This window comes from Malus domestica, chromosome 15 (assembly GCF_042453785.1).
Source record: "Malus domestica chromosome 15, GDT2T_hap1".
Lineage (NCBI taxonomy): Eukaryota > Viridiplantae > Streptophyta > Magnoliopsida > Rosales > Rosaceae > Malus > Malus domestica.
Window position 1 is genome coordinate 3,104,854 of NC_091675.1, and position 26,349 is coordinate 3,131,202.

At 35.2% G+C, this 26,349-nt stretch overlaps 2 protein-coding genes, 1 long non-coding RNA gene and 1 pseudogene across 9 annotated transcripts; 3 read left to right on the top strand and 1 right to left on the bottom strand.

The window, feature by feature from the left end:
• Positions 1-607: 607 nt before the first annotated feature.
• On the top strand, positions 608-5,265 carry LOC103402163 (glutamate receptor 2.8-like). Its single transcript, XM_029093740.2, has 5 exons — positions 608-923; positions 2,222-3,567; positions 3,655-3,967; positions 4,095-4,501; positions 4,638-5,265. The coding sequence occupies exons 1-5, from the start codon at positions 623-625 to the stop codon at positions 5,163-5,165; spliced, it is 2,895 nt and encodes a 964-aa protein (XP_028949573.1). The 5' UTR covers positions 608-622; the 3' UTR covers positions 5,166-5,265.
• A 403-nt stretch (positions 5,266-5,668) lies between these two features.
• On the bottom strand, positions 5,669-10,543 carry LOC103402140 (uncharacterized). Of its 7 annotated transcripts, none has more exons than XR_011575805.1 (13): positions 10,276-10,543; positions 10,114-10,164; positions 9,909-10,016; positions 9,699-9,818; positions 9,561-9,610; positions 8,837-9,210; positions 8,611-8,678; positions 8,195-8,288; positions 8,013-8,121; positions 7,093-7,200; positions 6,649-6,696; positions 6,447-6,475; positions 5,669-5,960 (listed from the first exon to the last, which is right to left on the bottom strand). It is a non-coding gene; the product is annotated as an uncharacterized lncRNA (long non-coding RNA). The 7 variants fall into 7 exon arrangements; XR_011575803.1 differs by having other exon boundaries at positions 5,764-5,960; positions 6,439-6,475; XR_003768820.2 differs by lacking the exon at positions 5,669-5,960 and having other exon boundaries at positions 6,455-6,696; positions 9,926-10,016.
• Positions 10,544-15,711: 5,168 nt separating this feature from the next.
• LOC103418317 (glutamate receptor 2.8-like) lies at positions 15,712-19,614 on the top strand. Its single transcript, XM_008356447.4, has 5 exons — positions 15,712-16,017; positions 16,394-17,730; positions 17,804-18,116; positions 18,256-18,662; positions 18,883-19,614. Exons 1-5 carry the CDS (start codon positions 15,741-15,743, stop codon positions 19,453-19,455), a joined length of 2,907 nt encoding a protein of 968 aa, XP_008354669.2. The 5' UTR covers positions 15,712-15,740; the 3' UTR covers positions 19,456-19,614.
• Positions 19,615-23,097: 3,483 nt separating this feature from the next.
• Positions 23,098-23,839, top strand: LOC139192031 (splicing factor 3B subunit 6-like protein; annotated as a pseudogene).
• Positions 23,840-26,349: the final 2,510 nt, after the last annotated feature.

Here is a 26,349-nt window from a genome sequence, read left to right on the forward strand (position 1 = left end):
AGAAAATTTACAAACTATAAACATAATTCAATTAGTTGATTAATCTTTCAAAATCCATATACATAACCATTATTTAATTGTTTGACAAAAAAACCATTATTTAATTAATCTTTCAAATCGAAGATCGTTTAATTATCCAAATGTATAAAAAAAAAATTGATGGTTCATATTATATTCATAATCAATCGTCGATTTTTTATATACATTTGGATGATTAAACAATCTTTGATTGAATGATTTTTTTTTTAGAGATAATCTTCAAATAAAAATTAAAAAAAAAGAACAATTATGATTATAGAGTTTATAATGATAAATATACATTATTCGCAAAAGATAAAATATTTGCATTTCTAATGTAAGGACCATCCAAAAGTAATAAGTAAAAATGTGATTAGTCTTTTTTAATTCTTTTAAATGATTCTGAATGGTTCCATTAAGCAGCTTAATAAATTGATCTGTACGTATACGGATTGGGTCCTAGCGGGAGACTGACTTAGTCCTTTTGAGTTTTGAATTTTTTCCTTTTCCAGGGACTTTTCATACCTTACCTACCGCCTATAAGAATACCGTGATCTCCACTCCGATTATGTGCCTTGCAAATAAAGAAAGCATTCAAATTAACATGACCATGATCAAGAAGAACCCTAGCAGTATCCTCGTTCTTTTTATCTCTTTCTGCTTTCTCTTCCCCCTGTCATGGAGTTTCAATATGGCGGCCATGGCAGCTGCGGAAAACACAACGATCCCAGTGAATGTGGGTGTTGTTGTTGACCTCAATCAAACCAGTCAGAGAGGGAAGATGTATTTAAGTTGCATCCAAATGGCCCTCGAGGACTTCTATGCCTCTCATGCTCACTTCAAAACTAGGCTCGTTTTGAACACTAGGAACTCCAAAAAAACTGTTGTTGGTGCAGCTTCTGCAGGTTCTCTCTCTCTCTCTCTCTCTCTCTCTCTCTCTCTCTCTCTAAACCATGCATTATAAACTTCATCTGTTATACTGAATGAAGCCTTTAGATGCATCGATCCCCTGTTATATATGATTTGTTTAATTTAAATAATTGTTCTTATATATGCATGTTAATTAATATTTTACCCCACAAAATTCATGAAATATTACTTAGGATAGTACAATTCACACACCTATTTTTATCTCCACACATATTTGTTAATTTTTGGTCATTAATATTCTTCAATTCATTCAATTTGACGGTCGAAAAATGAGAAGGGTGTGTAAGAAGTAAAAATAGGTGTGTAAATATCACTACTTATACTTAAGGTGTTTCTCGTAAAGTCATCTATAACTCTATGTGCAAGTGGGCTTAACTTGTACAAATTGCAATGCAAACCCTGCAATTGTCGATCTCACATTTTTCATATGGGTAATGTTATCCATACATTCATTTTTACTTCTCATACACTCTTCTCAATTTTTTATCGTCGGATCGGATAAATTGATAAAAATTCATGGTAAAAAAATGAACAAGAATATGTGAGGAGTAAAAATGGATTGTAAATATCACTATCTTTTTATATAAGACAAAGATTGTATTTTTACTCTTTCTTCCATCTCTTTTATTGTATTTTTGAATTTTGAATATTTTAAAAATTGGTTTATTTTTAATCTACTCAATATCTTCTAAGAAAAAACTAATATACTAGTATAAATCCATTTGCAGCCTAACTGAAAGATCAAATACACGAATGGATAATATACATATCGCGAGATATGAAATCCAACTAAAAGGTACATAAAGTATAATATACCTACAAGTAAGACACATTAATCTGTGATACACGTTGACTATGAAAAATAATATGTCATATATGTAGATAAATACAATTAACTTGTAGTATAGGTTGATTATAAAAATGAAAAATAAAATATATGAACATGGTTTAGAGGAGGAAGAGGAAGAACAAACAACAAAAAGAAAAAAAAGAAATAAAAAGAAATAATTAAAGATATAATTAGGAAGAGATTTAATTCCTATAGTAAATTTTATCATTAAAGAGATAATTATTGATAATTAAATAATCCAAAACTCAAAAGATCAAACCCATTTTAATAAAATTAACTATTCTTAATATTGGTTCAAAAATTGGATTCATATCAAGTTTTCACTTCTTTTTAAATTCCGTGGTACAACCAAGTTTTCTTAAAAAGTTTAATCTTATCAAATGAATCAATCCTAACTTTCACTTTTTTTTATTGGGACACAAGCTCTAGATCTGATAAACAATGTAGAAGTGCAAGCAATCCTTGGCCCAGTGACATCAATGCAGGCAAGCTTCGTTGTTAATCTTGGAGACCGAGCTAATGTGCCCATTGTATCATTTTCTGCAACAAGCCCTTCTCTTACTTCACTCCAAAGCTCTTACTTCTTCCGAATTGCACAAACCGACTCGCACCAAGTGCAAGCCATAAGTGCCATTGTTAAAAATTTCGCATGGAGAAAAGTTGTGCCAATTTACGTAGACAATACGTACGGAGAAGGAATCATACCCCTTTTAACCGGTGCATTACATGAGGTTGGTGCTCATGTCCCTCATCGGTGTGTCATTCCCCCATCAGCCACTGATGAACAAATTGGCAACGAGCTTTACAAGTTAATGACAATGCAAACTAGAGTCTTCATCGTGCACATGTTGCCCAAACTTTGCTCTAAGCTATTTGCCAAGGCAAAAGAAATTGGAATGATGAGTGAAGGCTATGTTTGGATCGTGACCAACGGAGTAGCAAATCGTTTATGGTCTATGAATCCCGTCATCTTAAATTCAATGCAAGGAGTCTTAGGAGTTGAAACTTATGTTCGGAGAACAAAGGAGCTCCAAGAGTTTAAAATGCGGTGGAAAAAGCAATTCCAACAAGACAATCCAGCCATCATGGAAGTTGATGTAGATGTGTTTGGACTTTGGGCTTATGATGCCACTTTTGCTCTAGCCTTGGCAGTTGAAGAAGTTGGAATTAATGCAAGCTTGGGATTCCGAAAGGGGAATTCATCCTTCAATTCGACAGATCTTAATACTTTCAAGGTTTCTCAAGATGGATCACAACTTGCCCAAGCCTTATCTAGTACTTCATTCAAAGGCATAGCTGGTGACTTCAGTCTTAAAGATGGGCAACTTCAATCATCAACCTTTAAGATAGTTAATTTAAATCGTTATGAGGTAAGAACAATAGCATATTGGACACCGGAAAGTGGAATGGTGGAAACATTGAATTCAACAAACACTAGTACACCTTCAATTTCGAGGATGTTTAATTTTGAAGATAAGATTAAATGGCCAGGAGATTCTCTCATTGTTCCAAGGGGATGGGAGATCCCAACAAAAGGCAAGAAGTTGAGGATTGGAGTACCTGTGAAGTCTGCTTTTACTGAGTTTGTTACGGTAACCAAGGATTCTAGCACCAATAAAACAGATGTCACTGGGTTTAGTATCGATGTCTTTAAGGCTGCAGTGGAACTGTTACCTTACGACCTTCATTTCGAGCTCATTCCCTTTGCAAAGCCGGATGGCACCAGTGCTGGCACTTACAACGATTTGGTCTATCATGTATATCTTCAGGTAAATTTGATATAAAAATAACCAATTAGTCAGTTAGTTAGGCACTGTGCCCATACATTTCTCTGATTTAACATGTTTGCTTGACAGAAATTTGATGCTGTGGTGGGAGATATAACAATTAGAGCAAATAGATCTTTATATGCGGACTTTACAATGCCATATACAGAATCCGGTGTAGTCATGGTTGTGCCAATCACCGACACCAGGAGCAAAAGTCCATGGGTTTTTTTAAAGCCTCTGACATGGGACCTATGGCTTACAACTTTTTGTTTCTTCATCTTCATTGGCTTTGTAATTTGGGTGCTTGAACATCGAATTAACGAAGATTTTCGGGGTTCTCCCTCACACCAAGTTGGCACAAGCTTTTTCTTCTCTTTCTCAACCTTGGTCTTTTCAAATAGTAAGTATATTCGTATCACCTCTCCCAAATTTCGAGTAAAGATTTCATAATATTCGGACCGCGCTTGATTTTTCTTCCTTCAAGCTGTGCCTATATTGACACTTAAATTTGTTATTCGCTATTACAGGGGAGAGAGTGGTTAGCAACTTGGGTAGATTCTTGATGGTTATATGGGTATTTGTTGTGCTAGTTTTGACACAAAGCTACACAGCTAATCTAGCATCACTACTAACGGTTGAGCAGCTGCGGCCAACTGTCACGGATATAAAGGATCTTCTAAAGAATGGGGACAATGTCGGCTACATGAAGAATTCTTTCGTCTATGAACTTTTGAAACAAGTCGGTTTTGGTGAGTCCAAGCTTAAGGCTATGAAATCCATGGAAGATTGCGCTGAAGCTCTTTCCAAAGGGAGCAAAAGTGGTGGCATTACTGCTTTTGTTAATGAAACCCCCAACATGAAGCTTTTTCTTGCACAACATTGTTCCAAATGTACCATGATTGGTCCTATCTTCAGAACAGATGGTTTTGCCTTTGTAAGATGATTTTTGCCTAAATATATAACGTATACCTATGTATATATTAGGACAGTGATTTTGCATTTTCTCATGCTGTACTCCGTTACAAGAGATGCCAGCAAAAGATGATGACTTCTTCGAGGTGTCTTTGCAGGTGTTTCCAAGGCATTCTCCTCTTGTGCCTGATATTTCACGGGCGATCCTAAACGTGACAGAAGGAGAAAGGATGAAGAAAATTGAAAGCAAATGGTTCACTCAAGAAATGGATCGTGAAGCTAAGTCCGGTACACCAAGTTTTTCAAGCGGCAGTCTTGGCCTTGAAAGCTTTTGGGGCCTATTCCTCATTGTCGGTTTGACGTCAATTCTCGCGCTAGTCATCTTTGCAGCTTCATTCCTTTACAATCATAGGCATATATTGGAGCACCCTAATTCAAGAGCTTCAAGATGGAGAAGGATTCGAGCCATGATTAGAATTTTCAACGAAAAAGACCTCAACTCCCACAAAGGCAGTCAACAAGGAGATGGAATTGCTTGTGGGGGAGATGAAGTTAAGGCATCACCTAATAGCAACTGGCTGGAAGATAAGGATTTGGGATTGTATGAAGGGCAACAAACTCCATCGACTACTGGCTATTCGTCTCCGGAGATAGTTCAAATAATTCAGCTTGCTATCCTTAAATGAGAAAACAAATAGTAAGTGGTCAAGAAAAAGAAATAGAAGTTGTACCATTACTTCAATTCTAATATGAACCATACTATCATGTAGAATCACAATTTCTGAATCTCTCCATCCACCTTCACATTCCTTTAATTCTTTATTATTAAAACAATTCAAATATTTAGATATATATGGGCGTAGCCACATTGAGTACAGCAGATATGCTCTCCTATGCACTCGAGTTCAAGTCTTCTTTTAGATTAGTTTAAGATAAAAACAATTGAAAGACTGTTTTATATTATACGAAGTCAGTTTTGAATTAGTTTATGTATAGGTCCGGTCAAGTAAATTCCTACATCCGGAATTTAAATTCTAGTTGGCTGCTTTCAATGTAACGCGTAGTCAAGATTCAAGAGTAGTATGCTTCAACTTTGAATTTAAGTGGTGGAATCTTAAGACTACTTCCGATTTGTCAAATGCCAACTTGTCAATGTTTTTCGTTGCAACTTGAATACATTATCTGTGCATAGCATTAAAAGTGTAGATTCTTCTTTTACTTGTATTAATCTATACATTATTCATAATTAATACCCAGTTGAGAGCTTTGGTGTACATTTCCTAATTGTTCTCTCCAATCTATCACGTTTTATATAAACGAAGACTCGTTTTTACTCGATTCCATCAATTTCTGACCAAGCTTGAATAATATCAAACATGGCCAAAAATTCTAGCTGCACCCCCGTTTTTTCTCTCTTCTTTTTCTTCTTACGAGAAAATATGTCCACGCGCTGCTGCGAGACTTGAATGCATTTGCCTTAACTGCATGAATAAGATATTTAATCTAAAATTAAGACACATGCACCACGCACTCGTCTCTCAGAGAGATAAGCAAAGATAAAAAAAACAGAGAGGTAATGTCACATTGTTTTGCATGATCTTGAAAATTGGGATAAGGTATTCAAAGTGCTAACAAAGACGTGCAAATGGCATTGAAATGCTAAAAAGGGCATTTTGAATAATTATGTGATGCAGAAACAAAAACACAATTGACTTTCAAACTACAGAATAAATGATAAAAACCACATACTTGCACCCAATGCATTATTTTTTTTCTTTTTTTCTGTGCAGTATAAGAAAAAAACAGGATAACATTCCCCTGAAACCAAATTCATCCCCCAATTTCTTGCAACAAATTTCAGTAATTACGAACGCAACTAAATCTTAAATAAATAGAGCTGTTCAATTATATTAAACTACATATAGGGAGGGGAAGAGAGAAAAGAAAGAAAAGAGAGACCTGGGTACCTCCATCGTGTACTGAAAGATGCCAATTTCTATCACCAAGGAGAACAAACTTTTTCAAATGCTTAGGCTTGGGTGGCATGTCTAAGCATCTGTGCCAACTCATAAATACATACATACATACATATATATACACACACACACATACCCTAAAAGTAAGAGTGTAAAATCTATGCTAAAATAAACAACTAAGCATCAGCAGGACCTCGTAAAAAGTAGGTGATCATATGTGTTCTTCAACTTTCTGTCGAACCTGCAATCAACGAAAGTGATCCACCATGAAAAACATGGTTAACCACCATGTACGACATGAACCAAAGAAACCCACTACTGAAGCTATATATAATCATTGAAGAAAAACCTTTTACATCCAGCACAAAGCAAACTATAATCAAAATTTGAACAAACCAAAATAACATGCAGATAAATAAATAGAAAAAAAAAAATAGTCGAAATTTCTTTTATGTCCAGCAATGGAACCATTAGAGATTGTGTAGAGACAAAGCAGTAAACACCACCAGAGAATAGTAATACACACATACCTATCAGGATAGTAAAACGAAAACAACTAAACATGTAAATTTAAAGGTCACTCGGAACATGCTAAAAGTAAAAACTAAATTGCATACCGATTGGCATCTGGATTTACCTTTAAAATGGCATGTGATATGTCATTAATAAAAGCCCTGAATTCTTGGTTCACTCCGCTAAATTGGTAGGAGCTTTTGCTTTATCCATCAGAACCTTAAAACAAAACCTGTAATAGTATGATAAGCGATGAAGATCGGGTAAGTTTATTAGACATTGTTTCAAAAACAAATTGAGACTCGTGGGAAAAAAAGAGAAAGAATCAAATATCATGTTATATTCTGACAATACTCTGAGATGGTATGAAGTCACCTCATCTAATTTTATGACAAATGAGCGAGACTCGTTAAAGAAACTCAGTAATGGGTAGAATGTTTAATCTATCTGAAGAAAGAAGTGATAACGTTGTAGTTATTTTATCAGGAGGCGTTAAAACCATGAATCAAGAGGATTATAGACCAGGGATTTCAAATATTTCAATTATAAGAAAACTTGTTTGCAATACTGAGAAAAAGCTTATTATTGTTGATAAAAATGCACACAACACCAATGGATCATGCCATAAAAATTACGCCATGAAAAATCCAGAGACCAAAATCCCCGCCGGCAGAATTTATTCACATCAAAGGATGCACAATCTTGGTTTAAAAAACCAATCAAATTTAAATTCTAATACCATATGATCAAATGTTAATCAAACACACAATCTCAAAAAACCGAAACCATGTTAAGCAAAAGAAACAGAAGGAAAAGAGTGAAGATGTAAGCATTGATAAGAATATGAAAAGTGGCAGCACTGATATCATGGACAGATAGGACAACGAAATATCGGAACCAGCAGCAACAAATAGAACCAAGAAGGAAAAGGATTGCTAAAATAAATAAATAAGAAATCGGACAGAGGCACAAACCAACGACATGAGCTCAGTTTTTTCACCATGAATTTTGCATGGCCTGAAATCAAGAAAAGGACGTGTTTACCGGGATTTTGAAGTGGACGTCGGCAGTCCGAATGACAGCGATCATCCATCTTTTGATGGTCCAGAACCGACCCGGGACACTCATACGAAATCCAAAAAGGCAGTATTATCTGGAACAAAATAACATTATGGCATGATATTTGATTAAGATCCGTTTCTACCAATTTGATGGCAAAAACACACCTCTCCCATGCAGGAATGAACCTAACCATTTAACCGTTGGTGCTGCCGCACATTGTTATCAATTGTGGGTTTATCAAATCCTTCATGGCTTAGACTGCATGAAGAATTAGAAACTAAAAGATGAATATATGCTGTAAATCATCATATAAATGTAACTGCATTTGAAAAAAAAAAAGGGAATGAAAAAATTGAATTCTATTGCGTCAGTATGTAACTGCATGAAAAGTTACATTGAATGCATACTCAATCAATTTCCCCAAAGTCATTGTTAACTGAAAATCAATACCAAACCCATAAATACCACCATTGAATTTGGCAAAACCCAAAAAAAAAATACAAAAATTTACTCATATAATCACAGAAAAACATGAAATTTGAGCACCCATTTGGCCAAGTTAAAGGATAAAGGCACTCACATCATCATAGTACTCTTTGGGAAGATCTTCTAATACTGGTTCTTCCTTTTTCTTGCTCTTCCTCAGAACTGCCATAAAAAAACCCAGAGAAGCACATAAATTCAGAAAAGAAAAGGTCCAAAACTGCCATAAAAAATCCAGAAAGCATACAAATTTATTAGAAAGAAAAGTTCAAATTACAAAAACCAACTGATGTGAGTGAGTAGTGAGAGGTTGTGTTAGGCACCTGAAACACGTTTTGGTTTCAATTGGGAGGGCCAGAGCCTTACATGCGAGGAAGATGGATTCCAGAGACAGAGAAAGGAGGAGTAAGACGATGGAGGCGAGAGAAGGGAGACGGCAGCGAGAGGAGGATGGGACGGAGGCGAGACCGTCTGTGGTGCGATACACGGTGGGTTTCACAGCTATTACTCAAAATACGCAACATGAAAGCCTGTTTGATCATTGTGCCAGAGTTTCTGCTTGTCTGCAAAATTGGGAAAATTGCCGCACAGGTTCACAACTCGTCGTCTTCCCTTTATCAATGGCTCCTTTAAATATCCAAATGATTAAGGTCGATGTGCTCGCATAATACTTGATGAGCTCCTTTTGGTAATCCACCTAAAACAAATAAGCACAATATCTATGTAAACTGGCATTTCACTCAATTATACATTAGTTATGGCATCTTTGGAACTAAATGACTTCAACCTTAATATCCTATAAGCAGTATGTTTCTATATTTAAAATCCTGTTACGATAACAGGTAAATATAGATGATACAAAAGTAATTTAGTTCCATCATGCATATTTTCGCACTATTTAGTAAAGAACTCGGCCGGACTCGATTCCGAACAACATTCACAATTTCATATAGAATTTCAAAAGCCAGAGACTTTAGTGTAAATTACAATAAAATTTCACAAAGAAAGCAAATTGTAATATAAGTCTGATCTACAATTCGGATTTACCTGGATATGGTGATTTACGTTTCCATTGGAAATTTTGCATGCATTTACATCTGATGAAAAAAGAATACATCATTAGTTGGCAGGAAGGAACTTTGATAAGCGGATAAAGAAGCAAGATTGAATATAAGTTTCGTGTACCCTGAAGTTGTTTGTTCTTGCTACAGAAAGACTCGCATCCGTTGCAGCCGCTTCTATGTTCTTCATGGTTTCAGTAATGGTATGCTTGGGTACAATTCTTGTTGTCTTCTATTTCTCATCCTAAATTAAGTTAACAGTTCCAACATTATTCGTTATAAGCTAAAAAAGTAGGATTAGTTATTTTAGTAAATCTATTTCTTGTAAACTTGCCTGTTCATCGAACAGACCTGACAAATCGAGATCATTTGGCATGGCTATCAATTGGAATGCATTCATAAAACTCGAGGATTTGGGAATTATTGTCTCCGCCACACTTTCCTGCAATGAAAATAACAATTGTAACAAAAATCAGATATTTGGATCGAAGGTAAGATTCTAGCATTTTCTCCGTGTCACAATCATGCAGAGCTTTTACCTCAATCGAATCCAACACCAACCCATCACAGCTCGTTGATCACTCAGAACACTGAACGCAAAAATCAACAAAATTTCACCATTTTAAATTATAATTCGTTTCATATTCTTTAATCCACCAAAGAAGCAAAAAATTAAAATTAAAATTAAATTAAAAGTGAACCTGGTGGTCGTGGGTGCCGTCGCCGATGAGGAGTTCGAAGGGATAGATTTTAGCTTTTTCGTTGAAAAGCTGGCTCCTCTCTGCAAGTCGCATGCCTTCCCTCTCTCTCCTCCTCTCTGCAAGCAGCATGCCTTTCCACCAAATCCCACACTGAGCCATCGATCCCACCGAATGCAACCCTAACTGACAACAATGCCCACCCAACTTACCCCCAACCGTGCCCTAGACGAGCATTCCCGTCATTCGAACCGATGGCATCTTCGTAAAAAGCTAAAAGCATCGGAGTGGCAATCTTGTAAATAAACTGAAATGTGGTTCAAAACACTGTTCATTTGTAAAGCAATGGCTTACGTCTACTTTCTTGGCAATGGCACAGGAAACCAAGACTACCCCAGTAAATGTGGGTGTTGTCGTTGACTCGAATACCAGATTTGGGAAGATGGCACCGAGCTGCATCAGCATGGCCATCTCCGACTTCTATGCCTCGCACCCTAGCTACAAGACCAGGCTTGTTCTGCACATTAGGAACTCCTCTTCAAATGTCGTTGCCACAAAGGTATAAAATATCAATGATATCGGAAATATCGGTACTTCAAAAACACGGAACTTTCAATAGAAATATCGGGATATTATCGATATCGATAAAAATTGAATAAAAACCACGGAAATTGTAAGAAAAACTTGAAAATTTTTATTGAAACTTTGCAGGATGTTTATTTAGTCAATTATCTATTAGTTTATCACAAAAAATTGGAAGGAAATGCATTGCATGATAGATATAACTAATTTAAGTTGATTATATAACGAGCTGGCAAACATTGTGAGTAGAAAATATGTAGTAATTAATGAAATAAGTTTAAACACACCATAATCATTTATATATAATGAATTAATACAATATTTTACACTTTATACATTGTATGGTAAGATACATGAGTGACTTAGCAAGGTCTAAAATATCGATGATATCGGAAATATCGATGATATCGGTAGTCCAAAAACACAGAAATTTCGATGGAAATATCGGGATATTATGGATATTTTAGACCATAGTTGCCACAGCTTCCGCAGGTAAGTTATCATCATATCGTTTTTCTTATGAGTTGGTATTCCCTTCTTTTGTATCATATCTTGTTGCACTAATCAAAACCTCATCTTATTCTTTGGTCGATGATGAGAAACTTTGCATCCTATTGCATTGACTTTTGTTTTTCTGGAATCTGATATATTCATTTTTCATTAGTTTTTATTTTTCCCAACTTTTGGATACGAACTGATATGATAATTTAATTATTTCTTGGGAACTGAAATGTTTGAAAAATAACTTGGTGCCTGGTACTACTTTCCTTTTTTGTTCACTGGCTCATTTAAAGTTGGAACTAAATGAGGTTTTAATTCAATACTCCATTTTCATTTTGGCATTAACAGCTTTACAGCTTATAAAAAACAGAACTTTAACGAAAAACTCTCAGTACTGTTCACTTTAACGAAAAACCATATTTTTACATTAAAAAATCAATTCTGGTACTATTCATTTTACCATTTATTTTGTCTTTATGGTTAAAACTCAAAGTTTTCAAGTCATTTTCATTAGTTTTCCTTATAAAGAATGCTAAAGTGCAAGCCGCCATCATATTGTGTATATAAATGAAATTATGTAGGACTTCTTATATTAGTATCTCTTAAAATATTTGATACATCCCATTCTATTTCTCTAGTTTTAACATATCCGCCTTCTTAGCTTTGAGTATTGAAATACCCTTATTTCACTCTTTTATGCTTAGTTTAATTTCACATGTAATTTTTTCCACTGTTTTTTTCTCTTTTTCTTTAATTTCAAGTGTTTCATATCATTTGTTTCTCGATTAATGTCATTGTAAAGAATATTGCTTATTTGCTTGTAAAAGGAGGAAGAGCCTTTAGTAATCTTACATATAATTAAACTTTAGTGATTCACTAGCGACACATCAATCAATTTCAAGTAGTCTTGACCTTCCTTCCCAGCAATTTCTCGTAAACTAGGGTTTTTCAACAAGTATCCAAAATTTCCTTTAAAGAATCTCGAGTCTATTTTCTAATTGGAACTCAGATATATTCTTTAATATATTTTCTGGAATCTCAATTCAGATGAAGTGATCGTTTCTTACTATTTTTCTGAATGCTTGACCTAGTCATATCCACAGACTTTAGGAAAATTACTTGCTTCATTCCCTACTTGTTCTTAGGTTAGTTTGCTTATTCTTTCTTTATTTTTAATTTGTCTACCTTATGTTTTGCTAATACCTATTTTTTTGGGAGCTTTAATGAAAAGGGTTTGGACCAAGAAATATTTAACCAAAAATCATCTCAAAATGTTATTTAACCAAAATCGCTCAAATTCTAGAGGCGACACATGAATTAATTACCAAATCCCATATTTAATACATTTGGATCCCAATTGAAGATTGATTTCATTCAGGTAACCTCTTTAGTATTTTGAGAATATTCTCTCCATAAACTTTGGCCAATAGGATGCCGCCATGTGTAGGGTAAAACCCTTACACCATGGCTGGCCCTCTCCCCTTATATATACTTCCAACTCTACCAAATTTTGGTAAGCTACCCCTAAAAGCCCTAAACACATATTCTTTTCAAAGAAACTAATTTAGGCATTGTATATCTATTGGCCTAACCCCCACCTCGTGGGCGTGTGGGGCTTAAGTCTTTGATCAAAGGTGAGGCTTAGGTCTTTGATCAAATGTGTTAATTGTTTGGCAGGTACATTTTCGTCAAAACAAAAAAAAAGGACGAAAATTTGCATCAACAATTATCTAATACATGAAAGTGATAGGATATTAACAAAGTGGAACTGTATATTCTTCAGCAACTTTCAATTTTTATCGTTTTCAAAGATTGAAAATATATATATGAGTGTGCTATCCACACATCTCATTTTACTTCTCACATACCCTTTGATAATTTCTGTCCGTCGATCTTCTTCAATTCATCCGATCCGACAGACGAAAATTAAAAAAGTGTGTGAGAAGTAAAATGGTGTGTGTGAATATCACACCCATATATATATATATATCTTGAGTATCTTATGCATGAAAGTGATAGGATATTAATAAAATGGAACTGTAAATCCTGCAGCAATTTCCACTTTTTATCGTTTTCAAAGATTGAAAATTTTCAAGAGACATTTTATAAAATGACGAGTCTAGAGTAATGACCGCCGCAAGACCATGACCACCACACTAGTGCTGAATTCTATATCAGATTTTTAATATTTGCTTTTTGCAGCCGCTATATGCATTTCAGAATGAATTGTTCGTTATTTAATTCCAAATTTCCATGAATGTTTTGAAGAGTGAATTTGAATTCTAAATTAAAAAACGCTACTCTTATCACTTCTTTATATTATAATTTGTATCATTTTTTTAACGAAGATGTGTTCACATGTGTTGATAAGCCATACTTTTATTAGAGATATGGTATGAATATGTGGTAAATGTAGCATTACTCTTCTAACTTTAAAGTCAACTGTTTTTTATTTGTATCAGTTTTTTTTAGTACAAGCGATATTCTACACTGATCTATACTAAGGGGAAGAGGAGAGTTTGAACCCCGCACCAGGGTACATAGACATTATTACAAATCAAATTGTAAATTTTATTTTATTTTGTCAAATCGAATTGTAAATATAAAGTCCACTGTTGTGTGATTGCAAAAAAGTCAGGAAAGATTACAAATTAAATAAATCATCATCCTTGTTTCTCTAGGTAGCTGTCATATTATGAAACTTTAGTGATTCACTAGCGAGGCATCAATCGATTTCAAGTTGATCTATCAAATATATGCTGAGAAAATAAAAGGAAAAAAAGAATGGTTTTTAAAATAATTGTAAAGATTCAGTTTGTTGTTTTGACCCTCCTACCCCGCAATTTCTCGGAAACTAGGGTTTGTCTTGAGCTGCAAATTTTCCTTTAAAGAAACCCGAGTCTATTAACTAATTGGAAGTCAGATATATTCTTTAATATATTTTCTAGAATCTCAATTCAGATGAAGTCATCGTTTCTTACTATTTTTCTGAATGCTTGACCTAGTCATAATTACTCACTTCATTCCCTACATGTTCTTAGATTAATTTGCTTCTTCTTTCTCTATTTTTAATTTGTCTACCTTAAGTTTTGCTTATACCTATTAAATATACTACATTACTACTTATTTTTAAGACAAGATATTGCTATGCTGCAATCAGGCGAGGGGAAAATTCCGAACCCAAGTTACGGTGATTGCAAGGCTAACGTCCTATCTACCAGAGTTTTGCAATTTACATGGAAATTGATAGAAAGGTTTTGTTTTGTTTTTGCTTGAAATATATTTAAGCATAGGGAACCAAGTAAATCTTCGAACTTAATAAAATTCATATTAACATTTGATAACATAACATAAGATCACATTAACTGGCATTTGTTCATACATTAAGCATCAAGATATATTATATATATATATATATATATATATATATATATATTGAAGAGAGTATCTTATGCATGAAAGTGATTTATTGTTTTCAAAGACTGAAGTTTTTCAAGAGACATTCATGGTTTTAAAATGACGATAGTCCGCAAGACCATGACCACAATAATGCAGAATTCTAAAAATATTTTCACAAAATACGCATTCAACCATTTTAAAAACATTAATTACAAAGAAGCCTTGGATTGGACATATCATTTTATCAAGTTTCCTATTTACGTCACATAATATTATTAAGGAAGTTTTAATAAAACTCTCATGGTACTGTTTACTTTTAATGTTAAGGACATTTTTAGCTTAAAAAGTCACTCCTGATACTATTCATTTGCACCTTTATTTTGTCCTTTTGGTTAAAAACTAAAATTTTCAAACATTTTTCGTTAGTTTTCTTTATTATTAATTCATGACATAAATTTTAAGTCACTCCACCGAATACGAAGACTAAAACCTAGAGGAAGAAAACGTAGTGACAACTCCACAAGCTAGATGAGCAAGTACGGGTACTATTTATTTTTTTCCTACATGCTGTAAATGCATCTTTGATTTGTCGAAGCTGGACTTGGACAATATAATATGAGACAAATAGTGCCCTTGAATTGAATGTTTCAACTTTTAGAGACATCTACCTCCCGATGACTTGGAAAATCCAATTAAAACCTTCACCAAGAAGAAAAGGGTGCACAAAAAAAATCTATGCTACTATTGACAATCTGACATTGACTCATTGAATGAGGACAGCAAACTCGAAATGAATTTTTTGGAGATGCTGGTAGCACGAAAATTACATGCCGTGACAGCCGGGTTTTGGATGCATCCTTTTACTTGTATTAATTTATGTAATTAACAATTAATTAACCCAGTTTAGAGCTTTCAATCCACCGTTTTAAGTCTATAAATAAAGAGTCCTTTTTACTTGAAAGTCATAAATTGCAAAGCTTGAAAACATGTCTAAGAAAGCTAGCTGCAGCAGCTCCCTTTTTGCTTTGTTCTTCTTGTTCTTATTTTCTAAGACTACTTTCCTGGCCATGGCACAAAACAATACGACTATCCCAGTTCATGTGGGTCTGGTTCTTGACTTTGATGACTTGTATGGGAAGAGGGATCTGAGCTGCATCGAAGTCGCCCTATCCGATTTCTATGCCTCTAATCCTAACTATAAAACCAGGCTTGTTCTGGAAAAAAGGAGCTCCCCTTCAGATGTTGTTGTCACCGCTTCTGCAGGTAATTTTCTCTCTTCTCTTTGTTCATGTTTCGTTTTTTATCGCTCCAATTAATCCCCGTCTGTTGACAGCCTTGCATAATAATTTAAATGATGTTGGTGTTTATCTAGTTTATTGTTCACCGATTTTGAGTTAAATGCTTACATTCTAGCATGAACCCGTTTATTATACTAAATTAGTTTTGAAAGTAGGAAAGAATAATAGCCTTGCATAAAGTTTAAGAAATCTTGGAAATCTCATGTTCATTGTCAATGCGTTTTAAGTTGGACGGTCACGTTCTAATAACTACCTGTGAAATTTTGAATACTCAACTAGTTTTCAAAGCATGAATCCACGTAGGGGAGATTAATTTAACATTTTCTTGTTTGAATGAACAGCTCTAGACCTAATAAAGAATGTTCAAGTGCAAGCAATCATAGGGCCTGCATCATCAATGCAGGCCAAATTCCTAATCAGCCTTGGCGAGAAAGCCCAAGTTCCCATAATCTCCTACTCAGCAACAAGCCCATCTCTTACTTCAATCAGAAGTTCATATTTCATCAGAGCTGCACAAAATGATTCATCCCAAGTGAAAGCCATTAGTGCTATCGTCCACGCCTTTGGCTGGGGAGAAGTAGTGCCCATCTATGTTGACGACGAGTTTGGGGAAGGAGTCATACCTTACCTCTCTGATGCCTTGCAAGAAGTTGGTGTTCGAATTGCCTACCGGAGTGTCATTTCTCCGGCGGCCACTGATGACCAAATTGTTGTTGAGCTTAAAAGGTTGATGGCAATGCAAACAAGGGTCTTCGTTGTGCACATGTTACCGTATCTTGGTTTGCGAATTTTTGACAAGGCGAAAGAGATTGGCATGATGGAGGCAGGGTATGCTTGGATAATGACTGATCGGATGACCAACATGTTTAGTTCCATAAATTCCTCTGGCATAGAAAATATGCAAGGGGTTTTGGGGATAAAAACTTATTACCCGAATTCGAAAGGTCTTGAGTACTTTCGAGTTAGATGGAAGAGGAAATTCCAACAAGAAAATCCAACTGTCCAGAATGTTAAACTGGATGTGTTCGGATTATGGGCGTGTGATGCTGCTTGGGCACTGGCCATGGCTGCTGAGAAAGTTGGGGCTACAAACTTCAGCTTCGAAAAGACGAATACTTCCGGAAAATCTAGTACTACTGATCTAGAAAGATTTGGTGTCTCACAAAATGGTCCTCAACTTGTCCAAGAACTATCAGGTACAAATTTTAAAGGCCTTTCAGGAGATTTCAATCTTTTCAACGGCCAATTACAATCATCAACTTTTGAGATTGTTAATGTGATTGGAAGTGGGGAAAAACTGATTGGATTTTGGACACCCAAAAATGGCCTTGCAAGAAACTTAAATTTGAGAAACAAAAGCAAATATTCTATTTCCAATACTAGTCTTGGATCTATTATATGGCCGGGAGACACCACCTCTGCTCCTAAGGGTTGGCAGATTCCTACACTTGGCACGAAGCTGCGAATTCTAGTCCCAGTCAAGCAAGGGTTTTCGGAATTTGTAAATGTCACATATCCTGGAACTAACATACCCAAGATCAGTGGATATTGCATAGACGTCTTCGAAGCTGTAATTGAAGCACTACCCTACGATGTCCCTTACGAGCTTATTCCCTATTCAATGCCTGGTTCGAGCACTAGCAATTACAATGACTTGGTGAATGAGGTGTATCTCAAGGTAAGTCTTTTTTCCCTAATCTAACAAACTTATCTAATTTGTAACTTACCTGGTAACATTTTTTTCTTGATAGAACTATCACGCGGCAGTAGGGGATATCACTATTAGAGCAAACAGATCCTTATATGTGGACTTCACGTTGCCGTACACAGAATCTGGTGTGTCCATGATTGTGCCTATCAAAGAGAACAAAAGCAAGAATGCTTGGGTGTTCTTGAAGCCTTTGACATGGGACCTTTGGGCAACGAGCGGTTGTTTTTTCATATTCATTGGTTTCGTTGTTTGGGTTCTTGAACATCGGATCAACGAAGACTTTCGGGGGCCTCCACATCACCAAATCGGGACAAGTTTTTGGTTCTCGTTCTCAACCATGGTTTTTTCACACAGTAAGTTTGTTCGTCTTAATTTACTCTCCACAGAAACTATGCAAATTTCATGCATTCCATTGTAAATTATGCCTCAAACTTATGACATGCATGACTCATTATTCTCCATTTCTTTCATCTTTTGAAATTTTCGTTACAGGGGAGCGAGTAGTGAGCAACTTGGCTCGATTCGTGGTGATAATCTGGTGCTTTGTGGTCCTCATTCTGACCCAAAGTTATACTGCAAGTTTGACATCGCTGTTAACAGTTCAACAGCTCCAACCAACTGTTACTGATGTTAACTTGCTCCTCAAGAATGGGGACAATGTTGCCTACCAATCAGGTTCTTTTGTTCTTGGAATTCTGAAACAACTAGGATTTCCAGATGAAAAACTTAAGACTTTTGGTTCCCCAGAAGAATTGAATCAACTTTTTCAAAACGGGAGTAAAAAGGATGGCATCTCGGCAGCATTCGATGAGAACCCCTACATGGAACTATTTCTTGCACAGTATTGCTCGAAGTACACCATGCTTGAGCCGACATTTAAAGCCGATGGTTTTGCCTTTGTAGGTTCACCTGCTTTCTCTCCTTTGTCTTTATCATGTTCAAACACATGTTTTCTCATGTCATGTGGGATTATTCTGTGTTCTTTCTGTTGAGAGTCTGAATTTCGCATTGGAGAATTTAGTGTTTACATAATATAGTTTAAATTATCGTTGGCATATATTTAACTCCTAAAATGTTTTCCAAATACAATCTTTTGACGCTTTCATTTGTGACTTGTAGGCCTTCCCAAAAGGTTCACCTCTTGCTCGTGATGTTTCGAGGGCAATCCTAAACGTGAATGAGGGAGACAGAATGAAAGAGATTGAAAAGAAATGGTTCAACAAAGAATCAAGTTGTCCAGACCCTAACAGCCTGGTCTCTTCCAACAGTCTCAGCCTTGAGAGCTTTTGGGGCCTCTTTCTCATAGCCGGTCTTGCTTCAACATTAGCTCTCCTCATATATGCTGCCATGTTCTTATACGAACACAAGGAAGTCCTCTCGCGACTCGATCCAGAAGCCTCATTGTGGAGAAAATTTTGTGTCATGTTAAGAATTTACGACAAAAAGGACTTAAAGTCATTTACTTTTAAGAAGGGTGAACTGGAAGTGAACACCATCTTCCCCCCAAGTCCATCCGTCTACTCAAACAATACTGAATCACGCATGGTTTTCGACGAGCAGATGAGAACACCTTCTACCGAGCATGGTGGTTTCAGTCCCAGTGATGGTTCGCCCAACGGCAGAGAGATGGAATCAGTCATTGAGATTACTGAGAGGCCAACACCTCATGAGATTGCCCAAGAAAGCAATTGACACAGTTTCTTAGTTTCACATAGTCGGTGCTAATTATAGATGTAGCACCTTATCGTTAGACTTAATTGTACATGGGTAAAAAATATTGTAAATTGGTTTAGAAATAAAATGATTATATATAACACATGAATATATACCACGGATTTTACAGAAAACAAATACTAACTATTCTCTCTAATAAATGCAGAACCTTTGTTACAACTGTTGTATAACATCTCAAACCCCAAGAACCTAATTCTGCAGAAAGAGAAACCGACTAATAATCCCTAATGCACCTTTCAGCCCCAGAAATCCTTGAGAAGTTCCGTCTTTCACGTTCATCACGTCATATTGCGGATACCTTAGGGTTTGGAAAGCCGGATCAAAGAAGTTCTCAATCTCAATAACAATCAGTCGTCCGTCATTGTACACATCCCACTCCGTGACTTTGACTAGGTTGAGAGAAGCGTATCCGCCAGTGCCGGTGGGCAGGGATGTAAGAACGAGAGGACGATCGAGCAGGAGAGTGTCGACTTTGGAACCATGATCGAAAGACGCCTCTACTGAATCTTTGTCCATCTTGAACGGCACAACATGATACTTAAATAGTGTCAACGGAGGCTGTCCATACTTGGAGTTAAAGAAAGCTTGGTCTTTAGGGCAAAAGAGGGTAAGACTGGTGCTGTGATTTAAGTTTAGGGTTGGAAATATCACAGCCTCAAGAATGGTGCCTAGGGTTAGTGCCATGGCCTGATACCCTTTGTCGGAAAGTACGCTGGATACCTTCCCCATGTTGATTCCTGACTGTTCCGGTTGGCTCGTTTGTTCATATGGTTGAACAGCTTGACTGGTAACAAAGAGAATTGAAGAGAGAAGAAAACAGATCAGTGCAAACTTGGAATCCATGGGAGAAGAGAAGAAGAAGGCAAAGCTAGGGAGGTATAATTGGGTGCAAAGAGACGAGTTTTGCAAAAAACAAAAGCCCAAGGTGGTTACACAATATATAGTACCAGTACTTCCAAATCCTTCATGGATTCCTCTTCGCTTCCGGAAAATATAGATCACAATATTTCACCAAAATGTTTTTGAATGGTTAACCGACATCAGATATGGCATATGCTACTCTCTTTTTTTTTACAATATTTTGTTTTTTCAATTAACCTTTTAGAACAAAATACCTTGATAAAAAAACAGAAAATCAAAGAAATATTAATAATGTTGAAAAACTAAAGAGCATTTATCAAATATAGCAAAAAATTAACCCTTAATTTCAAAAATGTCAGTTTTTATAAAATCTTTTAAATATATCCAAAATTCTACCTAAATAGACACAAATACCCTCAAATTTAACAATCAAATAAATTAAAGGCTTTTTAGCCAAAATGATTAGTGAAATTGATATAACTCCTTAATCTGGTCTTTAACCATTAATGATAATCAATATTAGTGTTCTTGAATTTGACTGTCGTGAATCATTTTGGTCTTTATTTGAATTTATCCATCGTGATCATTTTAGTTTTTTCGTGAAAAATCTATCAATTGCTCTGTTAGTGTGATGATGTGGTGCCACGTGGGTCTCACAACAATCATTTAACGACATGTGGATTAACTTTAAAAACTATTTGTATATTTAAAACTAAAAATGATATTAGTAAGAAAAAAGGCGTTGAAGGCATGATAGAAATTATGTTGCTCCCATTTGCGGTAACCGCGGCGGCGCTCAATGTCGGTAATGAGGGGATCGAAGGGGATAGGGTTGTGGTGGCGGAGTGTAGAAGCGAAGGTGAAGTTAGACTGGAGCTTAAGATGACAATAGTTAAAAAGCCTTTAATTTATTTAAGGGAACTTTAACGAAAAGCACCCGGTACTGTTCACTTTAACGAAAAACCACATTTTTACACTAAAAAGTCAATCCTGGTACTATTCACTTTACCCTTTATTTTGTCCTTATCATTAAAACTCAAAGTTTTCAAGCCATTTTCATTAGTTTTCCTTTTATTTAATTGTTAAATTTGAGGACATTTGTGTTTATTTAAGTGAAATTTTGGATATATTTGAAAGTTTTTATAAAAAGTGACATTTTTGAAATTAAGAGTTAATTTTTGTCTATATTTGATAAATACTCAAAACTAAAATATGATTATATAAGTTCTTATGCAGTTTTGATATAATAAAAAATTACGAACTTTAAAGGCGAAAAAATTATGTCAAAGGAATTAAAAGTGGATCATTGTCATTTTTAAGAGTAAATTGAAATTTTGACTTACGTTTCAGCATGCAATGTATAATGTGGTTTTGGTACATTACCGTGCCAAAACCTCTGTACCAATTACCATACCAAATATTTGGTACGGCAAAATCTATTACCATTAACGTACCAAACTTTTGGTATACCAAATAGTTTGGTTGGTATGGTATGTCAATGGTAATTGCCACTTTATTTTACACCACTTAGTTTGCCCAAAATCTAACATTTTTTAATTAATGTAGAAGTGTAAAAAATATAGAAAAAATATATAAACGCTTGTAATGACAAGCTTTACAACTTTCGTGAGGAGCTTAACTTTGAAATTCGCCATTATAATCATATAAAACATATATCAAAATTTAACCGTTGATTGTTGTTTACATTTACGCTTCATTTTTCTCATCAAATTTTGTTTTTTTTTTTCGCATTTTCTTTTTTGAAAACATGATCTATTAGAGGATGCAGGAAGATAAACGGTTTGGATCATTGATATTATGTTCAGAGTTTTACGGTTAGTGAAAATATTGCTTGATGTTTATAAAGTTTCTACAAACTATATGACATTGACTCATATTTCAATTAACTGTAAATATCGAAACGTGATATCAAATATCTGAACCGTTCATCTTCTTACATCTGCCAGATGATCATGTTTTCAAAAAAGAAAATTTAAAAAATGAAATTCAGTAAGAAGAATAAAGCATAAATGACAATTGACGGTTAAATATAAATTTAAGGTTTATGAATTATAGTGTTGGATTTTGAAGTTGAACTCTTCATAAAAGTTGTAAAGCTTGTCACTATGAGTGATTGTATATTTTTTATTTACATTTTTTACACTTCTACAATATTTATTATTAATTTTATTAATTTTTCCCTCAAATAATTACATGAATAAATTAGGGACAAAACACAGTGACCAAAAAGAATTAAAGTAATCGAAATAAAATTAGGGACAAAACACAGTGACGAAAAATCATCTTACCTTATATAAAAAATACAACATAAACAAGCTCCCCACATGTATGGAGTTTAATTGATTTGTAGAGATTCCATATAAAATTTTGATTGAATACACCTGGACTGTTATAAACCTCTTTAAAATCCTAATTGAATACACCCATATTTCTAAGAATTTTAATAAACTATCTTAAAATTCTAATTGAATACACCTTGAATTTCAAAGAATCACTTAAAATCCTGATTGAATACCCTTAGATTCATTAAAAGAATTAAAATCTTTCAAAATCTCAATTGAATACAACTAAAAATTCATAGATTGATAAATTCATTATAGTTTCTCAAATTCTCAATTAAATACATCTCTCGTAAATTAGGTTTTCTAATGTAAGGCCCACATATTTCGGCTTGTTAAAAAAAGGCCCACATCTTTTAAGTCGGCTTCCCCTTCTTCATTTCCCCTCTTTCGACAATCCGAAACATAGTACCAAATCAAAATTCCCAATTTTTCCCTCGCTTTCCCACAATCCAAACACCCACGAAACCGCCACTATGAGCACAATCAGCCTCCGCAAAGTCAACACCCGCCTCCCGCCAGAAGTCAACCGCGTGCTCTACGTCCGCAACGTCCTCTTCAACATCTCGAGCGAGGAGATGTACGACATCTTCGGCAAGTACGGCGCAATACGGCAGTTTCGCATCGGGACGAACCAGGACGCCAGAGGCACCGCATTCGTCGTTTACGAGGACATCTACACGGCGGTGGATCACCTCTCTGGCTTCAACGTCGCGAACCGGTACCTCATCGTGCTCTACTACCAGCAGGCGAAGATGGGCAAGAAGTCTGACACGAAGGAGGACGAGATCGCCAGGATGCAGGAGCATATGGCGTCTCCACCAAAGATAAGTGATTTCTCCGGCCGCTATTCTGGCTAATATTGTGCTGTTTGGATGCTGGGATTGTCTGATTATCCTATTCCGGTTTATTTTTATTCTGGATTACGTAATATGCTATTTGGCATTCTAGATTTTAGAGGCGTTTGTTGCTTTGTTATCCTCAGCTTCGAATAGTGAAAACAGTTAGTTTTAATCTTGAACAATTTGATCTATTAGAGTTGTTGTATATATACAATTTTATAACCGTATAATGCTGTTAATATTTTGAGAGAAGATGAATATGATACATCGATTTCGGAACTTTCATAGCATAAGCAAACTATCATAGATGTTTTTATCAATTTCACATGTTGCCACTTTAATATCTCTCACCCTGTTGGTGCAATCGTCTAATTTCAATGGTGGTCTACTGCTTAGAGCCAAGTTTGGCTACCTGATTCCTAGATTCTTATCCATCCATTGCAATCAACTTAAGGAGTAATTTGTTTAAGGTCGCAAAATATTGTCAGTATTAATTAAGATTGAATCAAATCTGTTGGAGTTTTGACAAGGAAGAGAAGAAGAAAAATGAATGTCAAAACCCAGAGGTTGGCTCCAATGAGGTCCTGACTTGTATCAATTCATTTTATGATCAGTTTGGTGAGACCTTTCTCACGCCACATGGGAGGAGACTTGTTCTTCGTATGGCTTCTGCACATGCACTTATACATTGGTCTCTCTACCTCATTATATAGAGAGGTGTGTTGGTGTTCACTCTCTTGGTGTACATGTTTTACTCACTTGGTGCCCCTCAAGAATAGGCCCATGTTGGCTATCAAGTAGGTTCTTTTGTTTACGGGATTATGAAACAAATAGGATTTCGGGAAGAAGATCTCAAGATTCATAAATTCGCAGAAGAGTTGAATCAACTCTTTCAAAATTGTAGTAGAAAATATGGTACTTCCGCAGCTTTTGATGAAACACCCATGAACTTTTTCTTGCAACATAATATACCTCGATGGACCAAGCTTTTTTCTTTTTTCTTTTTTGACAAACGATAACGTTAATGAGTTAAATTATTAATTATTAAAGATGAGGGGGACTGATAGGGATCGAACCGCATCAGGGTACATAGACATCGTTACAAATCAAATTGTAAATTTGTTATGTGGTTGCAAAGAATTCGGGAAAGATTACAAATTAAATAAACCAGCATATCCTTGTTTTCTCTAGGTACGTAGCTGTCACTAAAGCTGGCTTTTATCAGAATGGTGGAAATTCATACGTTAGAAAATGCTAGAGTAGTCTATTGTCAATCAGGATGCTCTCATTTAAAGACTTTTCCAAAGATATTCCGAATTTTGTAAAATCGACAGGATGCTCTCATTTAAAGAAGCTCTCATTTAAAGACTTTTCGAAAGATATTCCGATTTTTGTAAAATCGACAGGATGCTCTCATTTAAAGACTTTTCCAAAGATATTCCGATTTTTGTAAAATCGATAGGATATTATATGATAGAAAATAAAGACAATTTCCTATTATGGGTAGGCTTTATAGGTGCGGATAAAAGCTATAGGACTCGCACATCTATTCCTGATCAGATTGTTCTTCATTATTAATTTGTCTACTTGACCTATACGTGTTGAATCTTGCTAATTGATTTCCATCATGCTGTGTATATAAATGAAATTCTGTAGGGTTTCTTATATTAGTATCTCCTAAAATATTTGATACATCTCATTCTATTTCTTCTAGTTTTAACATATCGGCCTTCTTAGCTTTGAGTACTGAAATACCCTTATTTCACTCTTGTGCGGCTTTCACATGTAATTTTTTCCACTGTTTTTTTGTTTTTTTTTTCTCTCTTTGTTTAATTTCAAGCGTTTCATATCCTTTGTTTCTCAATTAATGTCATTGTAAAGAATATTGCTTATTTGCTTGAAAAAGGAGGAAGAACCTTCAGGTGATCGTACATATAATGAAACTTTAGTGATTCACTAGCGACGCATCAATCGATTTCAAGTAGTCTTGACCCTCCTTCCCAGCAATTTCTCGTAAACTAGGGTTTTTCAACAAGTATCCAAAATTTCCTTCAAAGAATCTCGAGTCTATTTTCTAATTGGAAGTCAGATATATTCTTTAATATTTTCTGGAATCTCAATTCAGATGAAGTGATCGTTTCTTACTATTTTTCTGAATGCTTGACCTAGTCATATCCACAGACTTTAGGAAAATTACTCACTTCATTCCCTACTTGTTCTTACTATTTTTCTGAATGCTTGACCTAGTCATATCTATAGACTAGGAAAATTACTCACTTCATTCCCCACATGTTCTTAGATTAATTTGCTTCTTCTTTCTCTAATTTTAATTTGTCTACCTTAAGTTTTGCTTATACATATTAAATATACTACATTACTACTTCTTTTTAAGACAAGATATTGCTATGCTGCAATCAGGCGAGGGGAAAATTCCGAACCCAAGTTACAGTGATTGCAAGGCTAACGTCCTATCTACCAGAGTTTTGCAATTTACATAGAAATTGATAGAAATGTTTTGTATTGTTTTTGCTTGAAATATATTTAAGCATGGGGAACCAAGTAAATCTTCGAACTTAATAAAACTCGTATTAACATTTGACAACATAACATAAGATCACATTAACTGGCATTTGTTCATACATTAAGCATCAAGATATATATTGAAGATAGTATCTTATGCATGAAAGTGAGAGAATAATATCAATAAAGTGGAACAATAAATTCTTCAGCAATTTCCACTTTTATCGTTTTCAAAGACTGAAGTTTTTCAAGAGACATTCATGGTTTTA